We start from the raw sequence: 12,401 nt of genomic DNA on the forward strand, positions 1-12,401 counted from the left end.
GGGATCAGACCCTGGTCCTGTGGGTAAGGCATGACTCCTTGCTCTAATTCTCTGCTCACCATGACAGTCGGGGTACCCATGGTATCCTGGAAGGCAGCGGTCACAGTGAGGACCGTCAAAGCCAGGTCGGCACTGACAACGGCCAGCCTCGTCGCAGACTTCAGGCAGGGTCCCTGCTGGGCTGCAGCCGCATACTGCAGAGAAGAATGTGTTACTGGGATCCTGACAGGAGCAGGCTGCCTCTCAGGCACCCCAGCCACCTGTGCCCACATGGACGGATGCCACTCACGCTGACAGAGAGGGAAGTGGAAATAGCCAAGGGCACAGTGGTCACACCTGTCCCCCTCAAAGCCAGTGCGGCACATGCACTGGCCAGACTCTGGGTCACAGAGGCCGTTGGCTACCCCAGGGCTGGAACACTGGCATGCTGCAAAGAGAGAGACGACTTATCAGTCAGAGCTTATTTGGTGCAGGGGCAGCTCACGAGTGGAGGAGGGGCTACACTCACAGTGGCAGCTAGGGCCGTAGAATCCGGGAGCACAGAGCTCACAGTGGGCACCCCGGAAGTTGGGTTTGCAGACACAGCGTCCCAACTGTGGGTCCTTCCGGCAGGCATTGCCCTGGGTCCCTGCAGCATTGCAGTCACAGTCTGGGAGGAAGGTGGGGGATAGGAGGCTTGGACACAGGCAGAGCCCAACCCTCCCACCTGAAAGACCAGCTTTTCTACAAAGTCGCACTCTTACACATTTACATAGCACAGATTAGGATCTAAAACAGAAGTAAAACTCCTGAAGCTGGTACTCCAGGAAAACAGGGATGAACTGCAGATTCAAACCACCTATGTGGTAGAGTGTGGTGGCACACACCTATCTTGAGGAACAAAAGCAGGTGGATCTCTGTGAGATCAAAACCAGCTTGGTCTACACAGATTGTTACAGCCAAGGCTATATAGTGAGACCCTGGCCTTCACACACACAGACACACAGACACACACCACCACCACCACCACCACCAACAACAACAAACAACAACACAGCTATTAATTTGTTACAGTTTTAACAGAAGCTCCTAATTAGCAAAAGTACAAACGCAGGGAACGACTAAAATGACAAGCCAGACAGAATCTTCCAGATTTATCTATCATAGGTCAGGAGGAAAGGCTGGGAGGGGAGATCCGCGAGCATTCCAACCCAGCCAGAGATATCACACTCGGGGGCCAGGCTACTAAGAAACAGCGTCCACTTTTGTCCTGCCCTAGAAGGATACGATCCTGCCAACAGGACCAAAAAAAAAAAAAAAAAAAAGTCATCTACCCCAACCCAGAAACACTGAGAAGGGGCCTCTGTCTCTGCATTAGGAGAGAGGTCTCCACTTAAGCGGACAGCAGAGGCTACTGTGTAGGTCGGCAGCGGTCCAGACAGCAGCCATGCACACAGCCAGTGCACAAGATTGTCTTATGTTAGGAAGCCCGCCTGGCACCTGGGCAAAAGGCCACAACATATGCAAGTCTGCTAAGCCAGAGCCTGCTGACGTCCGGGAAACACCCTGTGGAGATGAGACCATGAAAAGTTGCTCATGCCCGGATGTTTGTCAGAGCATCTTTCGGAAGGCGGGCAATCACACGCCTATGACTGGCTGGCCTGTCTATATATTCGATGCTCCATCTGTCTATAACACAGCTGTGGACATCCGTGTTTACACGATTGTGGTAGGGGAAGACACAACCCCTAAACGGCGTGTGTGGTTCGCTGCAGTGTTTATAAGAATGGGTGCACACACGGAGTTCGGGGTGCATGGAGGGGGGTATTTGCCTTCTGTGTTTATTGAAGCGCTGACAATGGAGCCCAGGGCTTTGCGAAAGCCAGGCCATGCACTGAACCATAGCTACAGCCCCAAGCAGAGCTTCTGGGAGGGTCGCTCACATAACTGTGCTGAAGATACATCTCAGCAGTTAAGGGCAATGGCTACTCTTATAGGAGATTCAGATCGTAGCACCCACGTGATGGCTCAAACCGTAACTCCAGGACCAGGCGGATCCAATACCTTTTCTGCCTCTATGGGCACCAGGAAGACACACACACAAACATGCATACACATGAAATAGAAACTAACTTACTTACTTACTTACTTATTTATTTATTTATTTATTTATTTTGGCGTTTTCGAGATAGGGTTTGTTTGTTTGTTTGTTTATTTTGGCGTTTTCGAGACAGGGTTTCTCTGTGTAGCCCTGGCTGTCCTGGAACTCACTTTGTAGACCAGACTGGCCTCGAACTAGAAATTAACTTTAAGAGCTGGCGAGATGGCTCAGCAGTTAAAAGCACTAACTGCTCTTCAGAAGGTCCTGAGTTCAAATCCCAGCAACCACATGGTGGCTCATAACCATCCATAATGAGATCTGACACCCTCTTCTGGTGTGTTTGAAGATAGCTACAGTATACATATATATACATACATATAATAATAAATAAATCTTTTTTTAAAAAAAGAAATTAACTTTAAAAGTTAACAGACAAAATAAAAGGTGGCTAAAATAATAACTGGTCATCTGTGCACAGCTCCGGCCTGTGGGTCCCAATTACCTCAGGGTACTTACTCACGATCTGTCCAGCAGGAAGCACCTGTTCTCTCGTGTCATTGTGGGGAAATGAAGGCAGAGCTGAGGGAGGAGATATCATACTTGTCAACCAGATCTCCAGGGCAGGCTCTCTGGTACCACAGACTACCACACCAGGACTCTGGGCCCTGGGTCTTCACCCTTCCACCCTTCAATTCCCTCAGGCAGCGACCCTGGGCCTTCTCAACCAACCCCCACCCCGAGCTCCAAGCTGGCCCTCACGGTAGCAGTGTGGGAAGTCCGTGTAGCCCTCAGCACAGGCGGCACACAGCTCTCCCGTGAAGTTCGGCCTGCAGTAACAGCGGCCTGTCAAGTCTTCACAGGTCCCATCCGTGAAGTCTGACTCACAGTTGCAGGCTGAAGGGAACAGTCAGAGAGAAGAGGGTCATAAAACAGGGAGTTATGGTCTGACCTCCTGGGGTAGGAGGGGGATCTGGGAGATACGGAAGCTAAGACAGGCTGACCATAAGACTTGCAGTCTTCGAGGCTCAGGACCACAGCTATACTTACGCCGACAGACATGGGGCGAGTCGAGGGGCTGGTCAGGGGCACGGTAGAAGCCAGGCAGGCAGCGCTCACAATTGATACCCGTGGTGTGGTGCTGGGGATACAGACAGAGAGCTCACTAAGTCAGGCATGTCCCTATCTCGTCATAGGGCCGCCTGCACCTTTGCCTGGCCTACCTGGCAATCGAGGCAGACACCTCCACCCTGGTACACATTGTCCTGGTTCTGGCTGGCATTGCGCCGGTCCACCTCAGGGTCGTAGTAACAGTCGTAGGCATGGCCGTGGCAGTTGCAGGCTGCGGATTCAGGGCCAACGGTTAGCATGCCCTCCACGACCCCGGGACCCCTGGGACATATCCCGTGAGCCGTGGGCGCAGGCAGCGAATAGCAGTGTGGTATACGCACACTGGCACTCGTTGGCACTGTCCGTGGTGGCGGGCTTCCACGGCTGCTGGTTGAAGCCTGGACAGCATCGGTCACAAGAGCCTCCACACGTATTGTGCTGGCAGGCACACTGCAGCCTATGAAGGGACAGAGAAGCGTCAGGACCCACCCTTGAGTCAGAGGGCTAGAGACAAGGTGGGTGGTACAACCTTGGGCATCGCCTGCCTGCTGTGTGGACACAGGCTCCCCTCCCCACAGTTTCCCAGCTGTCATGCAGTAAGCTCTGGTCCAGCCTTCCAGCTCCCGTCACAATGGCTCTGCACATGGCTTGAGCCTTAGAGAATCGGGAAGAAGGGGGTGGATTGCCTGTGTCAGCAGAGAAGGACAGGGGATCTCAGTGATTACCTTAGGGTGTGTGTTGATGTTGGGGTGAGACCTAGGCACTAACACAGGTGGAACCTTGGCTCTCTCAATATTGCCTGCACCCAAACCCTGATCCAGTTCTAAGGAGAAATACATTGGTTCCCCAAGAGACCTGGATCTTACTCAGTTTGTGAAATCCCGTCAGTCAGACACCCCCATATATCTAGGGCATCTCCTCAAGGGCTAGTAGCCAAGAGCTACTTCCTCTTTCCAAAGGCTGGAGGCCCGCCGCTGTCCCAGTGGGCAGGGGGACAGCTGGCTGGAGATGAGCGCAAGACAGGAGCATCTGCGTTGTATAAACCAACACCTCCCACGGTCTACCAGCGCGTGGCAGGGTCACAGCCAGCCTGCTCGGAGAGGCAGCATTTGCATTTCCTGAGCAAGAGGCCAGAAGGCAAACCACCAGGCTTGACTCCCACTGGTCCCAGGGCCTTGGGAGTCATTTCTGCTTCCTGTTCCATCCCAAAGGCTTCTGGGAAAGCCTCAGTCTCAGTGTAGAAGGAACAAACTACCTGTCAGGACAGACAGCCATTCAGCCTAACCCAGCTGAGGCAGACAGCGATCTACAACGTTAACAGGCACAGGGAAGGAGTCAGTATAAAGTGGTGTAAGCCTGGCCAATGGGTAAAAATCCTTACAAGTCTGCCCTGGGGGCTTTTCCCCATCACAGACAGAGCCCCCAGGCAAAAGTAGGACGAAGGAGGATCTGCAGATGCCACACTAGGCAGACTTGGGCCCAACTCCGTTTAATGGAGCAATCTCGTAGATGCTGTGAAAGAATGTTTCAAAATGACTATAAACAAAGGAATCTAAAAATAGGCAGATGTGGAAAATAACTAGTTAGAACTTCTAGAATTGAAAAAATGCAATTATTAAATTAAAAAAAAAGAAAAAGCTAAGCCCAGCTTGGTGGGGAATGCTTTTAATCTTAGCAGTTGGGAGGCAGAGGCAGGTGGATCTGTGAGTTCAAGGCTAATCTTGTACCCTGGGTGAATTCCAGGCCTCATCTGCACCGTGAGCTTGAGGCCAACCAGAGCTGCAGGGTGAGACTTTGAAACAAAGACTGGAGCTGGAGAGCCGACTCCGTGGTTAAGAGCACTGGCTACTCTTCCAAGGCCAGGGTTTAATTTCCAGTACCCAGTGCACACATGGATCTGACACCTTCTTCTGCCTCCTCAAGTACAAGGCACACATGTAGGGCACATACATACGTGTAGGCAAAACATTCATACATACAAAAACTTAAAAATACCCCTGAAAGGAAAATGAAATTAAGGATTTTCAACAGAGTGGTTAAACAACAGAAAAGAAAGAGCTAACAGGGACATTCTCCGAGGGAAGGCTGCTGAGAAGACAAAAGGAAAACACAAGGTGTTCTCAGACAGGGATCACTATATGGGAGCACAGAAGAGGGCAAGGAGGACCATGGCCACCCAGTTAACAAAGACACATTCATTCTGAGATCTCAGAACCAGAAACACCCCCTCTACACTTCCAACTAGATCCACAGAGCGTACAGGCAGAGGTCATAAAAACACGGCAGCAATGCCAACATCAGCTCAAGGGACCCTGAACCCAACAAGGACCTAATGCTGACCCAGATAAAGAACTCCACCAAAGGTCTGAAGGCACAGTCATCAAAAAAGAATCAAAGCCAACAACACCCAGCTCAGCAGTTGTCTTCAAAGGTGACTGGCAGACTGTCACCCACTAGGTAGCACACTGTAGAACGTGGAAAGAGGACCAGAGGAGCAAGGATCTGTGAGGACAGGAACCGGGAACAAGAGGGTGATGGAGACGCTGGGCAGAGACAAGTGTTCCAGGTGGGAAGGATGTGGGGCTGAGGACCAGGTCACCTGGGGAGGTGGCCAGGGTCTCTCTCCACATCTGGGTTTGTCTGAGCCAGGCAAGCCTGTGGCAGAATACAGGCTGCCAGGCTTCGTGGGACAGACACTCTCTCTGTCTGTCATCACAACTGCCCTGGAGGCTGAGACAGAAAGTCTGCCCAGACTATCGTCAGTTCAAGACAAGCCTGTGCAAAACAAAAAGCAACAAGAACACTGGGCTGGGGCTCACTGGTACAGCGCTTGCTTAGCACGCACAAGACTTCTTCATCAGAGGTAGGTGCCATGGCATGGATAAGTGGGGTTGACGGGATGAGGGAAAGGCGGCCACAAGCCAGCTGCAGGAACAGATGACCTCATCTCTAGAGAGGCAGGCAGCAAGTGATGAATGGAAGAACACATTGGCTGGTTGGAGAGCACAAGCTGGAGTTCTGAGATACTAGTTTGCTGAAGTCTGTGGCACTGGGGAAAATGCTGGCACACGCCATTCCTCAATGCCTGAAGGGAGGGCTGGGCCCAGCTCAGGCCTGAGCATGTGAGGCCGGCACAGGCCTCTCCCAGCAGGTAAGGACGGACCCAGATGCTGGGCCCCACTTCCTCTGAGGCTAATTTGGTTTACTAATGGGCCCCATCCATTCTTGGCCATGGGGAACTGCACTCCCACTTGGCATTCAATTTCCCGGGGCAATTAGCAGTGCCAAAGACTCAGTCCCACAAGTGTCTCCAGAAGGCTAGGACTGCAGCCTGCCTGACAGAGTCCTTCAGCTGGAGACACCATGCCATTACTGCTTAAGCTGTCTGCAGGAGACAACTTCATCAGTGAGTGTGTGTGTGAGTGTGTGTGTGTGTGTATTCTCACCCAAATGTGCTTGTGGGTATGTGTGCATGTGCATGCGTGTGTGTGTGTGTGTGTGTGTGTGTGTGTGTGTGTGTGTAGGTGGCAGGTGAGCTGCTTGCATCTTGTGGGAGTGTTCTGGGGCAGGTTGAGGGGAGGGGGGAGGGGGCTGCCTGGCCAATGTACTGGATAGGACCTGAGTGTCTTACAATAGCTATCCAATGCCAGTCCCGCCCTGCGACTCTATCCTCTCCTGTCCCTGCTTTGTTCTGACTTGTGGCGCACGTCATTAGGGAGTGATGGATCCTGGCTTCTTCCACGGTGCAGCTGTGTTGATTTATGCCCGCAGGGTCTTGTCTGTTAGTAGCTCAATATTTGGCTGTTGTGGGGGTGGGGGTGGAGGCGGGGGCGGGGCTCCTGTCGTCCATTTAGGTAAGGGCTCTAGTCTCAGACACAAATTGTGTGATGGCATCTGGTGGTGGGGTAGATACTGGGTACTTCTGCCTAATCAGCTGGCTCTGGGTGGGTTATAGGAATTTGGCTGTCAGGCTCAGGGCCAGGCTAAGCACTGCTTACTCATGAGAGGTCAGAACCTTGGGCTGGCCCTAGCTACATGAGCACTAGGTACATTAAATGGGGGATACTTGCTGCTCCTGTCCTTGACCCCTGCCCTGAGTTGGGTAAAGGTCTAGGAGGAAGGCAGCACAGTCTTTGTGCCCTGGGGAAGCGCACAAAGCAGAGTGGGGTGAGCTGCCTAGACAAATGGCACACATCCACCTAGGGATACAGGTGTGTGCCAAGGGATCATGGCTATCACTGATGCCCATCCCAAAGGCCCTGGGTCTGTGGCATCAGGTAAGTTGTCACCCAAGACCAGGACACACAGTTCACCTCTTCAGATGGAAACGGAGACTCGGAGTAGAAGCCGGTGCAGGTCCCACTGGGACACCAGAGCTGTGACTGGCAGGTAGGTAGACGAGGAGAGACAGAAAGCCAAAGGTCTCACCTGAAAGGATCCGAGGGGTCCTTGGCGTCACAGACATCCGCGTGGCCGTGACAGACGCAGCGACCGCCAATGCTGATGTCTTTGATGCTGTAATAATACTACAGTGGAGGCCAAGAGCGTTAGGTGTCACCTGACCATGCCACCTGCACCAACCCACACCCCAGAGCCTCTACAAGAACCCAGCCACAACCCTGTGCTCACCCTGCGGGTGACGGTGGGGTCCCGCAGCGCCTTGCCCATAAGGTGTCCCAGAAGCGTGTTGGTTCGCAGGAACCGTAAGCGGATGTTGGTGGCCTTGGTGAAGTCTCGAAGCAGTGGTGAGTAGGAGAAGTTCATGGCCCCCGGGCGCCCATTCACCAAGGACACCACGATCTGCAGAAGGTGTGGTAGATGAGGCCAGGTTCAGAAAGAGCAGGGACCCACCATCCCCAGACAAGCACAGCTGTGCACCCCACCTCTCCGTTCTCCAGAGGCACTATTCGAGAGTATTCCGTGGTGCAGATGACATCGTCATCCTGTGTGATGCGCTCTAGAGTCCGAGGTCCAAACCGCTCCAAACAATCCCTCTTGGAGGCTGCAGGAAATGGATGAGAAGATGGGGTAATGGATACCAGATATAGATGCCCATCCTGGACCCCAGCCTAGCATCCCCGTGCTGCCTACATGCTCTGAAACAGATTGCTACTGACCAGCAGGAGTTATCTAGACAGCAAAACCCTAGCTCGGGGCTGGAGAGATGGCTCAGAGGTTAAGAGCACTGGCTGTTCTTCCAGAGGTCCTGAGTTCAATTCCCAGCAACCACATGATGGCTCACAACCATCTATAATGAGACCTGGTGCCCTCTTCTGGCCTGTAGACATACATTCAGACAGAACACTGTATACATAATCACTCTTTAAAACAATAAATCTTAGTGGTTGGAGAGACGGCTTGGCAGGTAAGAATACCAACTGCTCTTCCGAAGGTTGTGAGTTCAAATTCCAGCACCCATATGGTGGCTCACAATCATCTGTAAAGAGATCTGATGTATTCTTCTAGTGTCTGAAGACAGTGACAGTGTACTACATATAATAATAAATAAATCTTAAAAACAAAAAACAAAACCCTAGCTCTGCTGAGCCCTTGCCTCAGGCAGCCAGTCCACACTGGACTGCAGAGCCTTTGCTACCACATTACCTAGGCCTCTCTCTTCCTGGGACACACCAGAGAATGGGTGTTCTTTAACCTCTCCTCAGGCATGGTCTGCAGCCGTCCCTCTCCTACTCTCGGCCAGGGAGTTTGGGGGGATGTGTCACCAGGCCTATCTAATCAGAGTTACCCCCACCCTGCCAACATAAATGGTCAGGTGGCATGTGGCCGGGCCTGCCAGGGACTCCAGCTGTCTCCTGCCACAGGCAGTCAAGCTGGCAGGAGGCAGGCCCACAGCTGCCAGGGCTGCTTTGTTACCCGGGGAGCCGCCTGAGCTGAATCCTATGTAGAGCCATAAACGCCCAAAGATCCCTGTCACCAGTGTGACACCAGCTATGTCCAATGTCATGTGTGGGAGTCGATAAGCTCCCATCTACCCCTAGGTGACGCTAGCAGCAATGAACCCTAAAGAGGCCATCCCAGGGGTCAGGGCTTGACATCAGGGGTCCTGAAGCAACTATAGCCCCACCGCAAGGACTCCAGTGCTGCAGCTCCGGATACTCACAGGCAAAGAACTGCCACGGCTGATATGTGTGGCCGAAGTCTGTGGACCGCTCCAGCACCCAGAGGTCAGGCCGAGGCGAGTTGGCAAACTTGATGAGCACATAGGCCACGTGGAACACCTACAGGGGGACAGGAGTGTGACGTCATACAACAAGGCCCTCCAAGGAGCTTCCTACCCTCTCAGGTGTGAGGTACAGCAGGTGATGCTGAGGCATGTCTCTGATGATAGGAGCCTCGAAGATCTGGTTCCTGTCCCCGCCGTGTCTCGAACAGGCTTTGCCAGCATGCTCCTGTCACCATGGACTGACACCCTTACACCCAGCCCTCGAAAGGCAGAGGCTGGAAGATCTGAGTTTGAGGTCAGCCTAGTCAACACAGTAAGTTCCAGGACAGCCAGGACTACTACACAGAAAAAAGAAATCCAATACCAAAGTAGTTGGCCACTGCTGTCACTAAAGCTAATCACATGATCCCCAGGCTCTGGAACCGGTGTGTGAAAGGAATGTGGAAGATTGGGAAATATAGGTTAGAAAAGTCTAGAAGCTGGGCTGGAGAGATAGTTCAGAGGTTAAGAACACTGACTGCTCTTCCAGAGGTCCTGAGTTCAATTCCCAGCAACCACATAGTAGCTCACAACCATCTGTAATGGGAGCTTGGGCCCTCTTCTGGCAGGCAGGTGTACATGCACATGTCCATATATTAAACAAAAAAGAAGTCTAGAAGCTGGAGGTGGAACTTGCTGGGCAGTTCTGATGCAAGCGTAGACCAGGACCCCAGTAGAAACACAAGCAATGATGCCTGCAAGAGGATGCCTCCCTGCATAAAGCACCTCCCACAAGATAACCTGACTCTCATTCCCAGAACCTGACGTGAAGATGCCCTCTGACCTCCACATGTGCACCATGGCCCACATACCTACACAAACACATATGCGCATGCACAGAAATACGCATAAAAAATAATGATAAAGCAATATGGACAGGAGACTGGAGTGGTGGCTTCAGGACACAAGCCGCTCTTCCGGAGAACCCAGCTTTGATTGCCAGCACCCACGTGGAACCACATGTAACTCCAGTCCCAGGCATTTCAATACCCTCTTCTGGCACCAGGCATATATATGTGGTACACAGATGTGAGGCTTCAGATTGGAACAGTTATCCCACAGAACTGGGGGTCATTCTGGCAAGAAATCTGTCTACATTTTGCCTGCTCCCAGAGAGACTAAATCCAAAAGGAATGAACTAATTAATTTTGTGGGGTAAAGTCAAGGCAGCACAGGATCCAGGCTGTGCCATGGTTATTAAGGGCTGCCTTTGGTCAGATTTACAACCAGAATCAGGAAAAAAAAAAATGAAGCAAAGATGTAGAGAATAGAAGTATACTAGAAAGGCAACTTGTTTAAATATAATTAAAAGACTACTAACTTTAATTAGAAGTTACATAATTAGCACTTGGAAAATAAGAAGGGTCCCCAGGGTCCCTCAATGCAGTGAGGTGACTCCATCAGGTTCCATGGTGTGAAACTGTCAACTCTCCCGAAAAGCTGCTGCCCATGACAGAAGGCTACCTAGGAAGACGGCCTCACAGTTTTAGGTACCTGTAGCTGTGCATAAGGGGCCCACCTATTGCTCAGGCTGGTGACAGAACTTGGCATCATCTATATGGTAACAGATTTGCTGGGGTGGAGTTTGGCATCCTAGAGGCTTCCACCAAGATTTCTGAGAAAAGCCCATCAGGTGACAAGGTTTCTAACAGAGTCAGGCTCCAAAGGAAGCCCAAGCTACAGCAAGGACCTGATCATTGGCGATGTCAGGAACTTTGAAAATCTACAAAGAAAAGCTACAAGCACCAAATGGAGTCATCCCGGAGAAGCTATGTAGTCTGCCAACAGCAAGCCATTTGGATGGGGTCACGTGCCTGGCAGAGCTCAGACTGCCACCGTATACCTCAATGTCAAGCATACAGATGCCGCAAATGTTGATCATATAGCTACAGGATTTAATATTTGTCCTTTTGCTTTTACCTATGTCCTTTTACTATCCTTTTAGGATAGTTATGACTGTTACAGGATACAGTGATGCACGCCTTTTTTTTTTTTTTTTGGTTTTTCAAGACAGGGTTTCTCTGTGTAGTCCTGGCTATCCTGGAACTCAGGCTGACCTCGAACTCAAAAACCTGCCTGCCTCTACCTCCCAAGTGCTGGGATTACAGGCATGCGCCACCACACCTGGCTCACACTTTCTTTTAAAAAAGATTTTATGTATATGAGTACACTATCACTATCTTCAGATACACCAGAAGAGGGCATCAGATCCCATTTCAGATGGTTGTGAGCCACCATGTGATTGCTGGGAACTGAACTCAGAACCTTTGGAAGAGCAGTCAGTGGATCTTAATTGCAGAACCATCTCTCCAGCCCCATGGTACACACTTTTAATTGCAGCACTTGGGAGGCAGAGGCAGGTGGAATTCTGTGAGTCCAAGGCCAGCCTTGCCTATATAATGAGTTTCAGGACAGCCAGAACTATAGTGAGAACTTGTCACAAAAAATAATAAATAAATAGATAGGTAGGTAAATAGATGTCTAAAAGGAATGATACTGTTATTTTATTAGCTCTTATGGATGTTAAAAAGAGTCTGCCTTGAGTCCAGAGGATACTTTGAACTTCGGATATGTGAAGTGTTGGAATTGTTAATTCTTTTAAAAATTTATGTATTTGTTTGTTTATTAATTGTATGTGAGCACACTGTTGCTGTCTTCAGACACACCAGAAAAGGTCATCAGATCCCATTACAGATGGTTGTGAGCCACCATGTGGTTGCTGGGAATTGAACTCAATGAAGAGCAGTCAGTGCTCTTATCCACTGAGCCATCTCTCCAGATGGGAATTGTTAATTCTAAACCCTCAGGGCTCCTCCACAGCCAGGCCAGGCCCATCAGTGAGATCCCAGCTACCTGGCAAGATTAGTCACCTCCTCAGCAAAGCACTCTTGTGGACCAACAAGCTGCCTCTGCCCTGAACATTCCAAGGGCCACGCTCCCTTCATAGGCTCCCACCCACCACTACCCCAAACCTACCTCGCTGCCTAACTC

At 51.2% G+C, this 12,401-nt stretch overlaps 1 protein-coding gene across 1 annotated transcript in view; it reads right to left on the minus strand.

Moving 5' to 3' along the window:
- Lama5 (laminin subunit alpha 5) overlaps window positions 1-12,401 on the minus strand; it is a 51,163-nt gene that overhangs the window by 23,974 nt on the left and 14,788 nt on the right. Inside the window, exons 3-14 of the mRNA XM_052184518.1 lie at window positions 9,309-9,426; window positions 8,071-8,189; window positions 7,817-7,987; window positions 7,616-7,713; window positions 3,529-3,644; window positions 3,301-3,419; window positions 3,128-3,218; window positions 2,840-2,974; window positions 2,597-2,659; window positions 509-649; window positions 290-427; window positions 60-194 (exon numbers count right to left, since the gene is read on the minus strand). Coding sequence (XP_052040478.1) covers window positions 60-194; window positions 290-427; window positions 509-649; window positions 2,597-2,659; window positions 2,840-2,974; window positions 3,128-3,218; window positions 3,301-3,419; window positions 3,529-3,644; window positions 7,616-7,713; window positions 7,817-7,987; window positions 8,071-8,189; window positions 9,309-9,426 — 1,444 coding nt within the window. The remainder of the gene's footprint in view (window positions 1-59; window positions 195-289; window positions 428-508; window positions 650-2,596; window positions 2,660-2,839; window positions 2,975-3,127; window positions 3,219-3,300; window positions 3,420-3,528; window positions 3,645-7,615; window positions 7,714-7,816; window positions 7,988-8,070; window positions 8,190-9,308; window positions 9,427-12,401) is intronic.

This window comes from Apodemus sylvaticus, chromosome 5 (genome assembly GCF_947179515.1).
Source record: "Apodemus sylvaticus chromosome 5, mApoSyl1.1, whole genome shotgun sequence".
NCBI lineage: Eukaryota > Metazoa > Chordata > Mammalia > Rodentia > Muridae > Apodemus > Apodemus sylvaticus.